Here is a 19512-nt window from a genome sequence, read left to right on the forward strand (position 1 = left end):
CTAAAAAAGAAAAAAATATTTGGAAAATCTAAATGTAAATCTTTGAAAAGTGAAATTAAACTAGGGTGAATATATATGTCTAAGCTTTCATGCCTTTTCATGACATTTCTGAGGCCTTACAAGGTGTTTACTATTTTTACACCTTTGTCACCTTGCTACAATAACAATCATTTATTGCAACAATTAAAACAAACTTCAATAACAGGATTTGAAAAATGATCTCCAGATTCATCATCAACATATTCTAATATTGTATAAAGTAAAGACACTGACCTGGGCAACATTGTATAATTAATTTCAACAATATCAGGGTTTTGGAAAATCTGCAGTAGTTTCCAAGTTCACGGCGGATCTTTTCTTTAAATAATAAATAAATTAACAAACAAATAAACAAACAAAAAAAGCAAGCATGTACAAATCACAAATGTTATTTCCCAGTTTACATTATCCCCATGCTTCTTAATATGCTTCATAAAACACATAAAATCCGTCACTGGATCATTTGAAGTTGTGGGATGTTTAATACATCCATTTATACATCTGTTTTAACAATTTACTTTTTCTCTCTCCGCTTGTGTTTTAAGACAGTCCCAATTAACCTGAACTATGCTGTCCAAAAAATCTATCTATCTATCTATCTATCTATCTATCTATCTATCTATCTATCTATCTATCTATCTATCTATCTATCTATCTATATGTAAGTATGTATAATGCATATTTTTGCTACAGTAGCACACTGTGTGCATTATTAATATTTTATTATTAGAATATTTGTAAATTATTAAGGTTCCTCTTTAATGATATCCACACTCCTTTATACGTGAAAGTCATATTATTTCCAAAGAGCAAATACATTGCAAAAGTTTAGTAACAAGTTGTAACTTTCATTTACCAGGCCAGAAAACAAATGCTGCTAATTTAAACTGTCTCACTTTAAGCTATTTCATGTTCCAGTATACACCTGAATTCACCCTATTAATGTAAACTAATTCAAAACAAATAAATCCAGATGTGTGGGACTACTGTACACTCATCATGAACACCAGTACACCTATTTATTCAGATCAGCCAATAGACTGGCAGCAGCTCAATGAACAAAGTCATGAGGCTCATGCTGCCACGCGACTGGCTGATTGGATAGTTGGAAAAATGCGCGTGTTCCTATTAAAGTGGCCGGGGAGTGTATTTCCATGCAGTGAATACCATGATTTCTCGATTCTCATGTCTCAGTCCTACAACAAAGCAACCGTGGCTTCACATTTACCACAATCCTTCATCCTCACACTTTCAACTTTCAGAAAACCACGCGGATTAATATTGTACAGAAATGCGTCTCTCCACGTATGAACACAACACTGTACCGGTTCCGTATTCTCCACAATGCAGTGACAGCGTGAAGTCACTGATGTGAACGGCCTCGTCTCCGTCCGCTGTGCGTTTCCCTCCTTTAAATTAACCGGGTGCGTATAGCCTTTCATGAATGAACCCACGTGACCGAACATCATATGACGTCTGGCGTCGAAACAAGAGAAAGGGAAATCAACACCGGGGACAACAACCGCGCTCCCGCAACAACAACAACAACAACAACAACGAAATAATAATAAGACAACAACGCATCCTATGCACGCGCTTGGCATCCCGAGCGGACCCGGTGACTCCCATTTCTCCCCACAGCCGGGAGTCAGAATATTGGAGCATCTTCTCTTACGCGGGTGAGTCAAATCAAGTCGGAGCCGAAGCAGTAAGCGGTGCATTGTTAAATGCTGAGTGTGCACGCGCGCTGCCGTCTATTCACAGCTGCCGCGCGCGCTTTCCACCTGCTTCACTAAATGTAGCTGATTCATCCCTAAACGAAGCGCTTCCGTTTCGACGGAAGCGACGGGATTTACGGAGCCGGGTAGCAGTTGCAGGAGGTTGTGGGGGATTCCCTTTATCCGTTCGTTCAACACGAGCGGGCGGGAGGCAGGCGGCGAAGTACATCTGGTCTGGAATCGAAATCACGAGCGTGTATAGTGACAGCTAGGGGGCTCGTGGTCGAGAGAAAAAAAAAATGTGTAACCGGATCGGCGCGTTAGTTTGCTAGCTCATGCACACGCGCAGCACACGAGCGCTGCTGTTTCATCAAATCCAATCGACGCTCCTGCTTTTAAAGAGCGCCATCAGGTAGGCTGCCTCTCGCTTTATTCGGGGTAATAATGCAGAAACCTGAGACTGACCGGTAGCCTGCTTTAATCAGGTGTTTGTCCGATGATGTCTGGGGGAGAGAGAGAGAGAGAGAGAGAGGGAGAGAGAGAAAGAGAGAAAAGGACGCGGGTAGTTGTGTCAGATATTGCCATGGCGTTTTCCGTTCTTCCCGTTGTGATCAGCTGAAGGTTAATCAGCGATTTACACTCCGATCGGATTCCATTGTTTGAAAGGATGCGAGCTTTTTTTTCTTTTTTTGTACCGTCTGCTGATTCATCATAACGATCAGGAATTAACAGGAGGGATCGATGTCTATCAGCTGTCTCAAAGCCTTCCATTCGAACATTATCGATCAGCTCAGCCTGTATGGTGAATATCTGGTGCGACCTGGTGCTTTATTTCTCCTCGATTTTCTCTTCAACCGACTGATTGTGTGTGGTCATGCGCTACTGGCATCATTTTATAAACAAATGGAGGAGACCTGTTAGAATGCTATTCCATTTTTAGTTACTATGCGTCCTTCTTTTTCCTAAATGATCGAGATCCATATTCACTGGTGAAAAGCAAAAGAAGTGACAAGCTTCTGGTTACTATAATGATGGGCATCAGTTCCCTTTTTTTTTTCGTCCACGGTGTCTATGTTTACTCTTAAACATATGATAATCATAAAACAAACATCTCTCTCTCTCTCTCTCTCTCTCTCTCTCTCTCTGGTGACCACAGACTCTCACTAGCTGCATTAACTCCCATCACTTTGCATCCCTCTCAATTAAGATGAATCTAATCTATTTTAGCTTGTGGTCACACTTAAAAGCTCAGGACCAGATGCATTACGCTTTACTCTAAGCATTCTGACCCTGGCAGGAATAAGGGAATTGTAACCCATATTGGCATTGTGATCTAAATAATGGTGCCTTTCACAACCTAGTGATGATTAACAAGATCATTTAACGTGAGCGTCAAAATGAAGATGCAAAGCAGTCTTAAAATTGCCTCTCATCTCAGATCAGCTGCATTCTTTAGGGCACTCTTTTGTGTCAGGAGGCCCTGGGCCACGTTCTGTAATTTCTCTTTCTCCTGCCACAGAAGGTAACAAGAACAGATGAGGGCCTTCTACGTGCAGCAGGGGGTGGTGTGGCTAGAAAACGGAGTGTGTGTGCATGTGTGTGTGTGGACTTGGATTTGAGGGAGGTGGGGGGTAGGGGGGTTGAATAGATGTTGGGCATTGGCTGAGAGATTTATAGTCCATCAGATCCAAGTGGCTACCATTTGACCAATCCCAGTGCATCATGTGTGTATTGGCCTATATGTTGTCCCTGCTTCCTGATGCTCATTGGATAAGGTGTGTTCAGGCAGATAGATAGAAGTGGGGGGAGTGTCGGGGGGAGTTGATGAAACCAGGAGAAAGAGTTGAGCGCACAGAGAAAACATCTTGGACGGCTGTTGCAGCATGTTTATAAGTTACTAGACCACAGAGAGTCCTTGAGAAATTGTGTTTGTTTAGAGGGGGCGGGGCATGTCCTCAAAAGCAATCTGCATAGAGAATTGGGAGAGCCTAGAGCTAAAGCCATGAAGAGGAAAAAAAAAGGAAAAGGAAAAAGAATTTTAAGGGGGTGTTGGGAGAGAGATGCTGATGATGAAACTCGCTGCAAGTGTGGACTTTCAGTGCTTCGCCCCGCGGAGTCGTATGTGCTTTAGATGCAGATGCTGGATTTGCAAGAGTGCTTCACTTGTGTTCATTTACCTTCTGTTTTCTTTAACAATTTTGCAGCATTTGTGAAGTGATTTGCTTATAATTGATATATAGCATGAAAGATTTTCATCAAATTTGAAACCCCGCAAATACCTAGTTGTTAGCATTATTAATTATTATAAATTACTCATTACTGAAGGAAGTGATTAATGGCTTTTAGACCATTTTAAAGAAACATTTCTCGCCACATGTGCATATATGTATATATTGATAGATTCTTACTGTGCTTTTGTCCAGTTATTTTCCGAAGACTATTTATAAGTAAGCTACAGTTAATAGTAGCATATACACGTATTATTATTTCAACAGTTTCACATTTTCCCAGTCTTTATAAGTAAGTAATGTATACACTGATAAGCCAACATTTAGCCAAAATTTTGCTGTTTGGAGAACAGTTAAGCTCTCCTACTCTGTTAAACGGATGAAATGCTATTAAATCATAGCTTATAGACAATAAAGAGACAGCTTGTGATTGTAAAAAAAAACCAGAAAAACAGCTATGCTTGTGACTGTTGTTTTACTGAAGGCAGAAGGTTTGGCGTTTTCTGCCCGTAAAATATAGCACTGAAGCCGATCATGAATAAAATACTGGAATAGCTGAGCTTACCAAAGTAATACGTGATCACTTTTTATTGTGGCTAACCAAATGTACTTTTCTTCTCAAAGTAGAGCTGTGGTACATGTAGACCATTTTGCCAGCGTGTGGGTTGAAAGCATAGATTTCTTTGCCAGGTCTGTTTGCTCTCAATCCGGTGCTTGAGGCAGAATATTAAAAAAAAAAGTGTTGTGAAAGCCTCGTATCTTACTGCACTTGAGAATCTGGAGGTTATCACACTGCACTGGGTTACATTGGCTAGTTCAGCATTTTATTACCAACAAACCTCTTGCACCTTTACTTTAAAACAGCAGCTAGATATTTAAAGCAGCTACTCCCACTAATTTCAGGCGTATATGCAGAAGGTTCAAGTCTTCATTTGGTCTCCAAAAGGAATGGATCGCTTTCTCATGCTGAGGGCAGCAGATACTATGAATCCAATATGGCATGAAAAATAAATCTGATCTTTTACAACTATCAAATGTTTGATATAGGACTCAAAGATCGCTACTGAATATAGCATGTATGCCAATTTTCAGAGGAAGAAGAAAAATCTACAAAACAAAAAGCTTGTCCTTGAAAGTCCGTTCCATCAGCATAACTCACTTGTGAATACCTGTGAACCTGCACTGACTGGAAACTCTCATTCGCAAATAAACAGTACTGGTGGTATCCTGACATTTAATGAATGAGGGAGATACAATTTTTATTTTATTCCGTGATAACGGCCCATCATTGCTTCCTTTTTCTTCCATGCGAAACGATTGTATAATTTCCTCCCTCTCTTTCTATCACTCTTATTTCACGCTCCGAATACCTGCTACTTGATGGCTTCCCTGCCTTTCTAGCACTTAGTGTTTACTTCGATACATAAATTGATGCCAGCCTCCCTCCCTTACCCCGGCAGGCATCAGCGGAGCCTGATTTTTAATTCGCAGTTAAATGGCGCTCGACACACGCAGCTTGTTTGATAATTGACTTCAGTCTACTGAAGGGAGGGATGATTAGATTCAAATGTCATTGCTGGTGTGTGTATGTGAGGTGTTTTATTTTTTTTTTTTTTGGGGCGGGGGGGGGTGGTGATTTTTTTTGTTCCTTCAGCATCTGATGGATGTACGGAAAGGGAAGGGCTGGGATACACATTAATATCAGGTGCGGATCATGCATGAAATTAAATACAGAAAGTTGCCTAAGCGTTTGCTGATGGTCTGTCTTAATTAGTGAGCTGAGTTTTCTTGGAGTTCTGAAATTATTCGTGTAGAACTGGTTTCTGAAGCTTAGCAGCTGACAGTGTTACAACAGAAAGAAAAAAGTTAGTTATGCTGATTTCAGGATCATTGCTGCTGATTGGTTGCATATTTCTACAGCCTCTGAATGCAGTTCAACATTTTAGTTGTTTTTAGCACCAAAAGCTCAGCATGATAAATTTGGCATGGGCTTTATTGCTACTTAGAAAGCTTTATTAAACCATTACTAAAAATGTTTCAGAGGGAAAATTTGTGAAAACACTGCAGTCATATATGCAGGAGTCCCCCAGAGTTCATCCAGCCAGAAGTAGTATTTTCCTATACCAATATTTCTCTCCACATATTCGGACAGGAAGGGTAGGTGTCTATGAAGATTTTCAGTCATCCAGGTAACTTCTTTGAAATGTCAAGGACTATTTGTAATATTTATCTATAAGATCTATAATATAGTAAAGTTCTAGGGTCAAGCTGATTTTGCGCTGGTGTTTAGTATTTGATGTGTAGTGATGCTGGGTTTAGGATTCTTCATGCTGATGGACAGCTATTGTTTGCATGTACTCCACATGCCTCCGGTTTTTCCCCAGTCCCAAGACATGCGGTGTAGGATGACTGGCATCTCTAAAATTGTCTGTAGTCTGAGTGTGTGTGTGTGTGTGTGTGTGATTGTGCCTGCAATGGACTGGCATCCTGTCTAGGGTACCCTGCCTTGTGCCTCAAGTCTCCTGAGGTTCCACTGACCCAGTAGGATAAGCAGTGTAGAGAATGGATAGAAGCCTCATTTCAGGCTTTTTACAGTTTACAGTGGCTTTATAAATGATTAAAAACATAAGAGCATAACAAACCTGTTACACCTTATTTGTTCTTCACTTTCTATAAGTAGAAAAACTTGAAAAGCTCTGCTGTAATTTTTGTAGTTAATTAAGAGAGAATGTACACCTCCAACTTGCTCTGAACAAAGTGACCTAAATGCACCTGACATCAAAATTATGACTTCTCAACTCTTTAATAGGAACTTCTCAACTTTAACAACTCAGGAAGATGTTAAATAGCTGATTAGTTCAATCAGCTGTGTTGGGAACAGAATAAACTTTACCTCTGCAGGTGTGGGTGGTGCATAAAGGACCCTTAGAGGCACAATCATTCTCTCCTGACAGAAGGTCCAAAAGGCTACAAGTACTCATGAGAGATTAACACTGATAATCCACATTTACAGTTTCATGATCATCATTTGTATCTTTAGACCTCGACAGTCCTAAACAGTCTGGGAGATTTATACAAGAGTCTGAAAGTGTGAAAATGATGGCTCTGGTCATATTAGTTGAACTTTTAGTTCTTTAATTGGTGCCTTGGTTGTGGTCCTTGCTGAGATCAGGGTTTTTCCTCCCCCTCCTCTTTCTGAGCACCTCCAAATGTGTCGAGGGTGCATTTTTCACAAGGCTGCTTCTCTCTCTGTTTCTCTCACTTTATCTCTCTCTCTCTCTCTCTCTCTCTCTCTCTTTCTACTCAACATCCTCACTCAGCGCTTTGTATTTTCCTGTGGGTGTGATGTCTCTCCTCTGCAAGTAATCAGCCCTGATTTGTCAGCGTTCTTCCTGGTGATTCATAAAAATTCAGCTTGCGCCTGCAAAAGACAGTGCCTTCACCTCCCCAAACCCCTCAGCACTGCTCCCCTGAGCCCCTGCACCCTTAACTAAGCAGCCACAAATGAGAGAAAAACATTTAGGAGAGGCAATGCATTAGTTCTTCTCTGGGGTAAGAGAAAGCACTTTGCCCCATCATCTCTCAGGGTAAAAGGTAGGTATACATCTAGACTCTTCTCTGTTCTGGCACCAAGGTGGTGGAATGAACTTCCCCTAGATGTCCGTACAGCCGAGTCACTGAACGACGTCTGAAGACCTACCTTTTCCTGAAGCACTTAAACTAGCTCTTATTTTTCCCTGTTTTTATGTATTGTTATATGTTTAAAAAACAAAAAAAAAAACCCAATTTTAGGCTAATGGTATCCTAAGTCAGTAACCTATTGAACCAATGTTAATATATTCATTGATAGAGACTGAAAGCACTTTTGTACGTCACTCTGGATAAGAGCGTCAGGCAAATGCCAGAAATGTAAATGTAAACTTTAACTGGACGGTTACAAGCTCTTGTCTTGGGTTTTTGCACAGAAATACAATCCGTCGCCGAATATTGGATTTGACACATATTAACGTTGAGCATCTCAGCACTGATCTTGCATTGAGCACATGACAACAATTCTGACTCCAGTGTGTTTTGCATAAATTGGCAAAAGTCACTTGTAGGAAATATTTCAGTACCAGACCAAAGTCAGGCATCGTTATATAGTCAAATCAGTATTGTGTTGGAACAGAATTGGAAAAAGTTGGAAATTTGTGCATTTGTAGTTGTCTTTATTTATTCCAAAACACACTCATCAGCCACTTTATGAGTAAAACCTGTACAACTGCTCATTCATGCAATCATCAAACCAGCCAATCATGTGGCAACAGCACAATAAATACAATCATACAGGTGCAGGTCCAGAGCTTCATGTTCACATCACTTGGGCTGGTTTGGGTATTTCAGAAATCTCCTAGGATTTTCATGCACAAAAGTCTCTAGAGCTTACAGCAAATTGGGCAGAGAAATAAAAAAACATCCAATGAGTGACATTTCTGTGTGTGTGGAAACATCTTGCTGATAACAGAAGTCAGTGGACAATAGACAGGCTTGTACTACCTGCGAGGAAGGCTATAGTAACACCAAGTAATCACTCTATACAACCGTAGTGAGTAGAAAAGCATCTCGGAACACAGATGGGCTCAAACAGCTGTCAGGTAAGAACAGGAATCTTAGGCTGTACAGTGGATACAAACACACTGAAATGGTAAAAAGTGGGGGTATTGTTGCATATTTGTTGCATATTCTTTAACTGTCTAGTTGCAGTGAGCAGGTGCATGAATGAGCAGGTCTAACTTTATACCCAAGTGGCCTAAGTGGTTAGTATTAACTACTCAAGGATTCGCATACAATTCTAACAATGTTTGTTATGTGTTGGTTAAAAACTATAGAAATACATTTGCTTTCAAAAAAAGTTGAAGACTAGCCTTGAATTGGCATTTTTGCACCAAATAAATCATAAACCTCCAAATAAGATCATTATTTGGCAAGTCTAATAGTAGAGAAACATGTTAAATAATACAACTTTTAATCTCTGAATACAAATATAGAGATTCCTTTCTCACGAAGAGATTCCTTTCTCTCTGTCTTTTCAAATGTGGAGAAAATACCTGTTTGCGATTGATTTTGAGATGGACATGATACAATAACATTTCAGTAAACTGACTCATATGGCATATTCTGCAAAACATCATAAACATAGATTCCGGGTTAGATTTGATCTCTCCCAATAATCAGAACAAACAATTATAACCCACCAATATATATAACATGATCAGCTCAAACATGCATACACATTATTGGTGTTCTGAATCGACTGTGAGTTTGTCATAACAAATCAGATAAAAATACTGCAACCCCCCCCCACCCCACCCCATTGCACAAGTTGGTATTGCCCAACTGTTGCCTCAGCACACAAGAACTGATACCTTCTGTTGGACTGGGAGAGAGCACAGGTAACTTTGAAGATGAAGACAAGCGCTGCTCAGAAGACTCAGAGAGGGAGAGTAAAAAAAAAATCCAAAACATTTACTCAGATATAATATAATATACTATAAAATACATAATATAGCTAGCTGAATCATTGCAATATAACCATAACTGTCGACATAATAAAAAACAGCCTTGTATTATATTAGCTAAATTCAGTAGTTCCCATTAATGTCAACAGCAAGGATCATCACATTGCACTGTTTTCTTTACTGATCCAAGTTCTGTTTAATATAATATATACCGTCAGGTATCTGAACCTTCTGAGGTGATGTGAAGCTTTAATGGAAAAGAAAGATAGATAAGCAATTCTAAGGAAATCCGTAATGATGCCACAGATATAACAAAGCTGATCATTTTCAATGAGTCTTAAAAATACACAAAATGCACTGAGCTGTTTCTTTAAATAATACCTGTAATACACATATAATATACAGGTATTTTCAAGCAATAAAATGCTTTTTACTCCAGGTTAGCTTGAGAACATCAGATTTAGATGTGTCTCATCTTGCTGTTGTTGCGAATGACTCAGACATCTGTGCAACTTATTGTTTATGTAACCGTGTCTACACTCTCGCTCACTCACTCACTTACATTTAATAACTACTTTATCCTGCTCATGGTCTTGGTGAATCCAGTGTCTGAGACCAGGAGAACTGGCCAAGAGGTGGGAATACACCTTAGATGGAACACCAGTCCACCATTCTCACACACAATCACACACACAGACTCCTTCTAACATTCATTCATACATTTATCCTAGTCTACATATTTTATATAAATCATTGTATGATTTTTATAAAGATAATACTGTCAATGACAAAACTCAGCATCGTGGCTAAATATGTAACTTTGTCACTGCAGGCTTGTTAACCAAAGATGGCTGACATATATCTGAACCAGAATGTGATCGCTGCTACGTTGCACAATGCATTAATACATCGTAGGTTTGTAAATTAGAATTAATTATAATCTGACTTGCAGCACTCATGAACATAACTGATATTACAGAGTCTGTACAGAAACTGACCAAGATTTTATGTCTTCATCTTGTAAAAGTGGCACATAAGACCTTTTGCTCACCCTGATGGTGCCACTATGCTTCTCTCTCTATGTACAGTATTCTTTCTCTGTGTTATTTTTAGGTTAACTGGTTGCTGTATCCTCCTGTTTGGCTGTGGTGAATGCCACACCTATGCTTCTTTGTTGACAATAGCAGGGTTCAGGTCATCTCTGGGGCAGCCTTTTATTGGATTACACTGGGGAATTACTGTGTAACGTGACCTAGAGTCCGCTCCTTTTTTTGTACTGGTAGTACTAAATGGAAGATCAGCTTGCTTAGCCAGTTTTATGACTGTCCTCTATATAATTTCATGGCCACAGTTGCAGATGCTGGGTGTCTGATACACACAGGTGCAGTGGGATGCATGGAGTCCAGCAGTGAACTGCTGGTGACTGTGCGTTTGGCAGCTAGTGCAGTGGTGTGAATATGCTGAGCCAGCATACCCGTGTTTGTGTGTGTGTGAGTGTGTGTGTTTGTGTCTGTGGGGTTGGGTGGCTGAATGCTTTTAAATCTTGGTGGGAACCAATTGTCCCGACAATATTAGGAATATCTGATAGTTTTGACCTTGTAAGTTCATTTTGCTGGTCTCCTTGAGGAAAACATTTAGCTTTTTTTTGCTTTATTAATAAAAATATTGCAGTTTTTATTATTTATTTATTTATTTTAAAGAGTTTCATTTTGGATCCTGGGGTTAAAGTTTGGGTTAAGCTTTGGTGTGGCATAGCAATAGTTATTTGCATTAATAATCATGTCATTTGGAGGTCCTTACAAGGGTAAAAAGACAAATGTGTGTGTGTGTGTGTGTGTGTGTTCACAAAACCTTGGTGCCACAACTGCTGGTTTGGCCTGTGTGATTCCACTCCTGCTGTGACCCAGCTGTATCAGCTCCATCCAATACCACACACACACACACACACACACACACAGACAGACACACACACACACACCAGCTCACCGCAGCCCATTAGATAAGCTTTCTCTCACACATACCCAGAATTCTCCTACAGCACTAATACCAGGTAAGACAACCTCACACACAGGATGCTCAGACAGTCATGAGACCACCACAGTGATGTGTAACCATAATACTGTAATACATCAATGATTAATAAATGCCTTCTGTGTTTCGAATGATCACAAATAAAACGGTTCTTCTTAACGCCTGAAGCTGTCTCACACTGGCCTAACTAGCCCACGGTGAAAGACATCCTCTATTTTCAGCGCTATTTTGACGCTGATGCCACATTGAATTTGACTTCACCAGACTTTAGAAGCATCACTGATTCAGCTGTGTGTGGCTCTGTGTGTGTGGTAGCACATTTTAAAGAGCCTGTGGTGCAGCGAGTTTCTGTGCAACATGGCTTTGCACTTATCTACCAGAGATGCTGTGCCAAATGTCACTGAGTTTACTTTGTAAAAAAAATAAAAAATCTTTCAATGCAGCATTGTTCCCAAAGACTATGGAAAGCTGAACTTGCTATTTATTGCATCTTATTGCACCATCAGAAGTCCTGCATGCTTGCTGATCTGCTCTTTTTCAAACATCCGCATCATTAGTGTAATTGAATGACTGCAAATGTCATATCTACAAGCCACTGAATTGAGGCATCACGAATGGTCTGATGCTTCATGTATTAATATTTGATTAAATATTGTACTCTGCTGCTATTATGCATGATTTTCTGCATCCGTTTTCGGTGAAATGAGAATACCTGGATTTTACAACCCCAATGATTGACAATCTAGCGTCTTTCATTACACTGGAATAAATGTGGATGTGTAAAGACCATAAATAAAGCACATTTTATTTAATGTGTGCATTCTCTTCTTTGTCCCAGCAGACAGTCTTCCAGGATAGTCACGTGTGGCTCTCGTGGCATGACTACTACAAGTAAGGGAAACAAAGCCCTGAAGGCAAGTGTCAATAGCTTATTTCAGTTCTCTGGTTTTCTGATAGATTCGATTTGTCAGGTTTTTGGTTTTCTGTGTCTCCAACCTTATTTATTTGGACATTTCTTTCTCCCCAAATGGCTTTAGGTGAAGCGGGAGCCAGGAGAGAATGGCACGAGCCTTACGGACGATGAGCTAGTGTCGATGTCAGTGCGCGAGCTGAACCAACACCTTCGCGGCCTAACCAAGGAGGAGATTGCACAACTAAAGCAGCGGCGGCGCACGCTAAAGAACCGCGGCTATGCCGCCAGCTGTCGCGTCAAGCGCGTCACGCAGAAGGAAGAACTAGAGAAGCAAAAAGCTGAGCTGCAGCAAGAGGTGGAGAAACTCGCTTCCGAGAATGCCAGCATGAAGGTTGAGCTAGACGTGCTGCGCTCCAAGTATGAGGCGCTGCAAAGCTTCGCCAGGACTGTGGCACGCAGCCCTGTACCAGCTGCCAGGGGCGCAATCACGCCAATCATCGTACCAGGCAAGGTGGCTGCAACGAGTGTCATCACCATCGTCAAGTCCAAAACGGAGGCACGCTCGTAATGCACAATGCCTTTGGTCAGTGAATCATTATCAAGCACAGATCTGCAACATCTGCTTTAAACAATACAGCAGTTAAATATGCTCTGCCTAGCAGTGTGCTTATTAAGGCGGCATGTATGGTGAGGTTTGGTTGTTAACCTCTATTAAGGCCTTCTGGCTTTGCATAACTGTTTTTTGTTTTGTTTTTTTTTACATTAACCTCAAGTGTTATACATTCCCAGATTTAGCACAACCTTCTATGCACCATAGTAGGGATTATTAGTCCATAATACAAAAATAACACAACAGGCAGAGCTATAGTGTCTACATATTTCATTTCAACTAATGATTCTGTCTTAAAAGGTTCTCAATTAGCTGATTTATGTGTGAAAGGGCAAGCAAACATGGCACAGGTTAAACACGTGCAGCAGAACAATGCAGTTCAACAGATACCACTGACTTTGGTTGGCAGCATAATTGCAACATTGCACTGAGAGTTTTGTTTACTGATATCTAGCAACCTGGTATTTTCTCGGTATAACAGGGAAAATATTAGACATTTGTTTTCATGTTTCAGATTCGTGTGCTTGATATTATCCACTGACCACCTCTTAGATGGGCTAGAAAAGCCAACGTTGCAAGTGATGATGAAATCAATTAATGAAAGTGTCAGCATTTAAAAACAACAACATCTTATGCTTACCTTAAAGATGAGCCAAGTATGGGGGTCAGGAGTAGTTTTCAGACGTTGCATTGGCTGAGTCAAATCACAGCCGATTAATTGTGGTTGAAATTTGAGTATTTGAGACTGTTTCTTGGTGTCATGCTATTCTCAATTCAGTCCAAGTACAACCTCAACTTTTTTTTATATGGAACAACTCTGCTAAAATGAATGTCTTATTAAGAAACCAAACAAAGGAGTTCTAAATTAATATTAATATCCGTAAACATACTATTCTAATTATAGGATTTCTGGGAAATTGGAAAGAAAAAGGAAGGTTAGCTTTGGAAATATTCTCTGTAATAATATTAATGCTAGCAGTTTGACACTCAGTCAGTGCAATAGGATGAAAACCACAAACTCTCATTTTTGGCTTTAAAACAAAATTGGGGGAAATATCCAATTTACACAAATTTTCTTCTTTAGGCAAAACTGATCAGCCAAGACATGATTAGTATCCAAATTTCTCTTCTTTATTTTTGTTCTGGGGCTAAATTGCTAACAGAAGTACTAAGCATTGGCAGTCTGTGACCACCCATTTGCATCATGCAAACACCATGCTGGGGTTTTTAGGCATTTGTCTGAAACATAACTGGAAATAAGTGGTTCAAAAATGGATACAGGATGTAGGAGACACTTCAAGAATTTATAGCTATACATTAAATGAATGGGTCTAAATGGCTGCAGTTTTCAACTACACAGTGTATGCTAATTTTTGAGAAGTTCTCTAATTTATAAATGCAATGTTAGACAAAGGTAATCTCAAAAAGCCTTAAATGGCAGATTGACACGGTTTGATGCTAGATTTTGGCCATGTTTTTTGTATCAGGCCTAGATTCTTGCTTCTATTACTCGTGAGATGGCCTCATGCCAGCTTCAGATTAGGTCTACCAGAAAAAAAAAACAAAAAAACAGACAACAAACATGTCACGGCTGATGCACAATGTTTTACAGACAGATCATTTGTATCAATTTGAATTTCCCCTAAAACGTTTCCTTTATAGATGAAAGTTTGGTGTTCCATGCCATGCCATGCTAACACATAAAAAAATCAACAAAATAACCCCCAATTGTTAGTTTTTTGTGCCCTGTTTTGTTTAATTCCATTTGTGGAATGATGTTTACAAGTTATATTCTGATGAATATGACAAGGAGAGGCAATAAACTACCGTATTTATGCATGGAAAAGGAGAAATCCGGTAACTGTCTCCGAGGGTGATGTTCACCTTTCATAGACACAAGTTATATCACGTTTGTTATGAGAGAGCCTGTCCATAGAACATAGCAAACTCCTTCCTTGTTTGATTGAATTCTGTTTTATGTGTTTTTAAAACTGGTTTGATGTAGAAGTTCATTGGCAAACGTGAAGTATCGAGTGGTTTCGTTTCGTTCGACTTTCTAGAGCTTAATACTGTGGATGGACTGGTCATAGTTGCCTAAACACAAATCCACACAAGCTTTATCGTTTACTTATTATTAGCAAGTGTTCTTTGATGTCTTTGTCCAGCTAAAGGTTTAGCTCTATCTTTGTTATTTTCTGGTAAGAGATGTTTTGTTATTTATAACAGAGGTGTCCAACTCATGTGCTAGAAGGTTAGAGTTCAACACAGTTTGGTCATTTGCCTGCACTAACACACCTATTAGTCATGGCTAAAAAAAACAAACAAAAAAAAAACCTGGAGTTTTTCCATCAGGTGTCTTTCAGCAGGTAAATAACTACTAAACTGTATGCCTGCCTTTTGACCGGTTGAGTTAGACACCTCTCATTTATAGGGAAAAAAATGTCTGGGAAAAATACAAACCTTGAACTTGTTTGATATTGACTTTGCAATTGTACCAAAAGTGGCTTATTATTGAAGTCTGATAGCTTTTTTAGTGACTAGGCGCGTGGCGTGCTGTGAAAGTGATCAGGTGGCAGTGTCGTCCACTCTATTGGTGTCATTCTGTACTATTTACATGAATATATTTAGAAGAATTTGTAGAAGACAGGCAATGTATAGAAGAGAGTTAACCATCTGTTTCGGTCCCTTCCATATAACTGATGCAGATTTTTTTTAACACCATCTCAATTTCGTTGTGCAGCGCGAAACTGAATTCTTCCGCCTCTGTGGTTTCTCCCAAATAACGGACTTCCATAACGCAAGATGTCGCTGAAGGTGCTATCCAGGGCAAATGTTAAGCAAGATATTTTATAACTTTGGCAAGGCTTTTTTCAAACACATATATGGGTTAAATTAATAGGAACTTCTTTATGATCATTGGATTTTGCTTTATTTTGCTTATCAGGTTTCCGTAATAAACAACAGCCTGATTATGAAAAAAAAAAAGTCAGCAGTGAAGTTCAGTTAAATCAATTGTGCCATCCTTTTGCCTGATTGGCTGCTCATTGTGGTGCCAACATTCCCCTTTTTCCATACAGTCTGACATACTGTATGGTTGAACCGAATAAATCTGTGCATCATACTGAACTTACACTGTCTATTAACAACATATTGCAAATATTAATAGATTTATTGATGAATACTGCCGTAACTGTGGAACTCCAAAACTGATTATTGATAATTAGCACAAAAGAAAGGTTAGGTTTAACGCTATATAAAATAATTCTCAGCCAAGAGCTTACTTCCATTACTTTCATACGAGCTGTGTCAGACTGACCATGGTAGTAGATGAAGTGTTACATTCAAGAAGCAGCAAAGTGCTTTCATAAGCATATGAAATAATCCTGTTCAATATATTGACCCTTCTCATCATTGATTTACGAGAGTTGCGCTGGTGAGATAGGTATATTTGCTCAGGACAAAAAAAATTCAGCTTCCAACTGTAGGGTGAAAGAGCGGCACAGTAGGTCAGAGGGTAGTGTTAAAGCAGCACAGCTCTAGGACGTTTGGTTCAGTCCTGAGATGTTGTTACTGTGTAAAAGTTCTGGCCAAATGAGTTTCCTACAGGTTCTCCCAGGGCTGAACAAATCATAAATTCATTAACTAGTCCACCAGGCAAGTGAACACTCTGACATGCAAAAATGTCAGTAAGTTGTTGGAAAACACTTTGGCTAGAAGATCTAGGGCTCTGTCCTCGCATTGCATGAAGTGTGTATTTTCACACGGTGTGTTTTCTTGCCAGGTGACTCTTACTTACAGTCTTGCGTGGTTTTCACACTGGGCATGTTCGCTGCAGTCTGACTCTGAGTGTGTTTGTTTCTGCAGCATTGGTCTGATTTCAGACTTACTTGCTTCTATCGATCCCTGGTGCATTTGCGTTCATCTTACATCATATCGAGCATGGAGAACATAACATGACTCATCGTATTTTTTATTTAGATATTGTGTCATTCTATTATGTGTTATTATTATTACAGTGTTATAATGTGCAGCAGGACATCTCACCTCTTCTTTGTCCCACAGTGTTCCTCTGTCACACATGGTACTCATGTGTTGTGAAAAGTAATGATGTCGTCATCTGCTAAAACACATGCGTAGGTTACTTTTCTTCCTGAACAAGTTCAGACTCGAGTACGAGTTCACATTCACTAAAATCGTGGCACAGTTCCAGCACAACCGATCTCACACCACCTCCTAGTCTCGGGTTTGGGACCGTAGTACTTTAACATTACCAATGTTACATTCACATTTCCAACGAATAATACTCTGTTTCAGACTGAACTACCAGCGTGAAAGCCACATAAGTGCACCTTAAACAAAAGCTTTGCACTACAAGTGTTGCTGATTCTAAGCTTTCATCCACGTACTCAAATTAATCCACCTAGCACAAATCATTCCACCACAATCAGATCTTGCCTTGGCTGAGCAAGGTGTGTTACACCACAATGAAGTGCATTAAGTGTAATCCGACGCACCAAAACGACAACTTAAACAATAAGCAGTGTTTTTTTTCCCCACTATTTTGTTGTTCTTGATCTGACTTGTCCACTGCGCTATTGATTCGTCCGTTCCTGTTTCCGGTTTCCTGTGACCTCCCAAAAACACAACTGTCATAGGTGTGAATGAGTGTATGAACATGTGTGGGCAGGGTGCAGTCCAGTCTCATGCCCAGTGTTCCCAGCATAGTCTCTCGATCCACTGTGACCATGACCAGGATAAAGTTGAAGCTGAATGAAGTGGCACTCTGTCTGAGGGAAAAGGCAAAATTATTATTTAGGTCCTGGTGCAAATTCGGAGAGTCCTGAACTCCTGTTTTAGAACGTTTGCCAAGAAGTTAAAATGTCTTGCACTATATGGTTCCTGGGAAATAGGCATGCAGGGTAACTTGCGGTAAGTCGCTGTGTAACGCCACATTTATTGCACTGAATAATAGGGATGCGATCAGTTAGCTGGTTTACAATGAGGAAATGAAATAGATGGCAGTTATTAAACAGCCTACTTTTTAGTAGAAAATCTGAGAAAACACACCTTTTTGCTTTCTTTCAATAACATGAAAAGGCAAAAGCTTACTCTTTTAACAAGATAAAAAAATATCTATTGTAGCAATTATGCTAAAAAAAAATACTGTGGTTACATAGTACTGTCTATTTCCTCTTTGAAAATGCTATGTTACATCAAAATACTTGGCTGCTGGTTTATCATACAGTTTATCATTCTCAAAGTCTATAATAGTCTGAATTTAGATTCCAGGTTTTTTTGGGGGAAAAAAACACAAAAACATTTCAGGCTCTCAGAGGTTTCTCGTGTGTTTACTGCATACCGGTCTCCTCTGTGGTGTTTAAATGGAGTTCTTGGACAAATGCCCCACTTTATCCTTTTGTGGATATAAATTATTGATCTGAGCCATTTCACAGTCTGACATCCATGATAGTTATGACAATAGAGCAGTTGTAGGATTGACAGGAGGAGGGAGCGAGATCACACTGAGCCTTGAATGATAAAGAATTGTCCATTTTTTGTGCTTTGAGTAAGAGCATCAGGAATATAAGCTTTTTTGTCACTTAGTCAGTTCATAAATTGGCATGTCTAACAGCTCTGTGGGAGGCCTTGTCATTTTATACATAGATCACACTATGCATCCAGGAGAGCCGCCTTTAATCCCTGCCATCGTCTTTCCAGAGATTCAGAGGTTCACTCACTTGATCAGCACTTAATGTGACAAACTCTATTAGCTTTAGGCTAACCGGGCTTTGTTCGTCATGTTCTTTGTTCGTTTGAGCAGGTTCAAACACCAGGTTCATATATGACTAGTTTGTTGTCTCAAAATTGTTAAATCAGAAAAAAAAAGCTTATGAAATGTGAGGTGGTAATCGGTGAATAGAATGTGCTGTTTTGGATATATATGAGTACTTTGTACGAAATACAGTAACAAAATGGGTGAACTGTAACTTTATTAATTAAATTATTGTACTTTTTTGCAATCTGTACATACAAAAGTGATGATGTATTAATATCTATATTCATATATAAGAACTGTGGATTTTAACCATGCAGATAGTCTTTCTTGGGTTTGACTAAGTTATTGATGTACTGTTGTATATATTGTATGTTTGGTGATATACAGCTTCCTTTATTTTATATATGATCAATAAAAAGGTTTTGAGAGATGTCCAGAAGGTCTTGACTTTGGTGAGCATGACTTTTATTTTGCATTTGGCTATATTCCGTGGCATAGTCATTGACCCAGTTTGATGGGAGTAAAAATAAAACTGGTGAAGGCTTTTTGCCATCGGAGTAGGTTTTAGGAGAGTGCGATCATTTAGCTGGCACGCTTTTCTCCCTCTGTGATCCAAAAAAAGGCACCCGTCGACCTAGTTCCAGCAACCTCCATGCATGCATTTTTTGGCCTGACGTGAGTGGGGGACGTTGTGGCGTG

General features: G+C 39.6%; 1 protein-coding gene across 2 annotated transcripts; it reads left to right on the forward strand.

Moving 5' to 3' along the window:
- Positions 1-1414: 1414 nt before the first annotated feature.
- LOC131361954 (transcription factor MafG-like) lies at positions 1415-19387 on the forward strand. Of its 2 annotated transcripts, none has more exons than XM_058403610.1 (3): positions 1415-1718; positions 12356-12428; positions 12552-19387. In XM_058403610.1, exons 1-3 carry the CDS (start codon positions 1627-1629, stop codon positions 12993-12995), a joined length of 609 nt encoding a protein of 202 aa, XP_058259593.1. In that variant the 5' UTR covers positions 1415-1626; the 3' UTR covers positions 12996-19387. The 2 variants fall into 2 exon arrangements, with proteins under 2 accessions (XP_058259593.1, XP_058259602.1); XM_058403619.1 differs by lacking the exon at positions 1415-1718 and adding an exon at positions 1803-2169.
- The last annotated feature ends 125 nt before the right edge of the window (positions 19388-19512 follow it).

Source organism: Hemibagrus wyckioides, linkage group LG02 (assembly GCF_019097595.1).
Source record: "Hemibagrus wyckioides isolate EC202008001 linkage group LG02, SWU_Hwy_1.0, whole genome shotgun sequence".
Lineage (NCBI taxonomy): Eukaryota > Metazoa > Chordata > Actinopteri > Siluriformes > Bagridae > Hemibagrus > Hemibagrus wyckioides.

Bases quoted from the DNA above. Each gene is read 5' to 3' on its own strand.
- LOC131361954 (XM_058403610.1), top strand. From the start codon at position 1,627: ATGCACGCGCTTGGCATCCCGAGCGGACCCGGTGACTCCCATTTCTCC. The intron at 1,719-12,355 runs GTGAGTCAAATC...TTGTCCCAGCAG, and splicing joins GAGCATCTTCTCTTACGCGG to ACAGTCTTCCAGGATAGTCA. The intron at 12,429-12,551 runs GCAAGTGTCAAT...AAATGGCTTTAG, and splicing joins AGGGAAACAAAGCCCTGAAG to GTGAAGCGGGAGCCAGGAGA.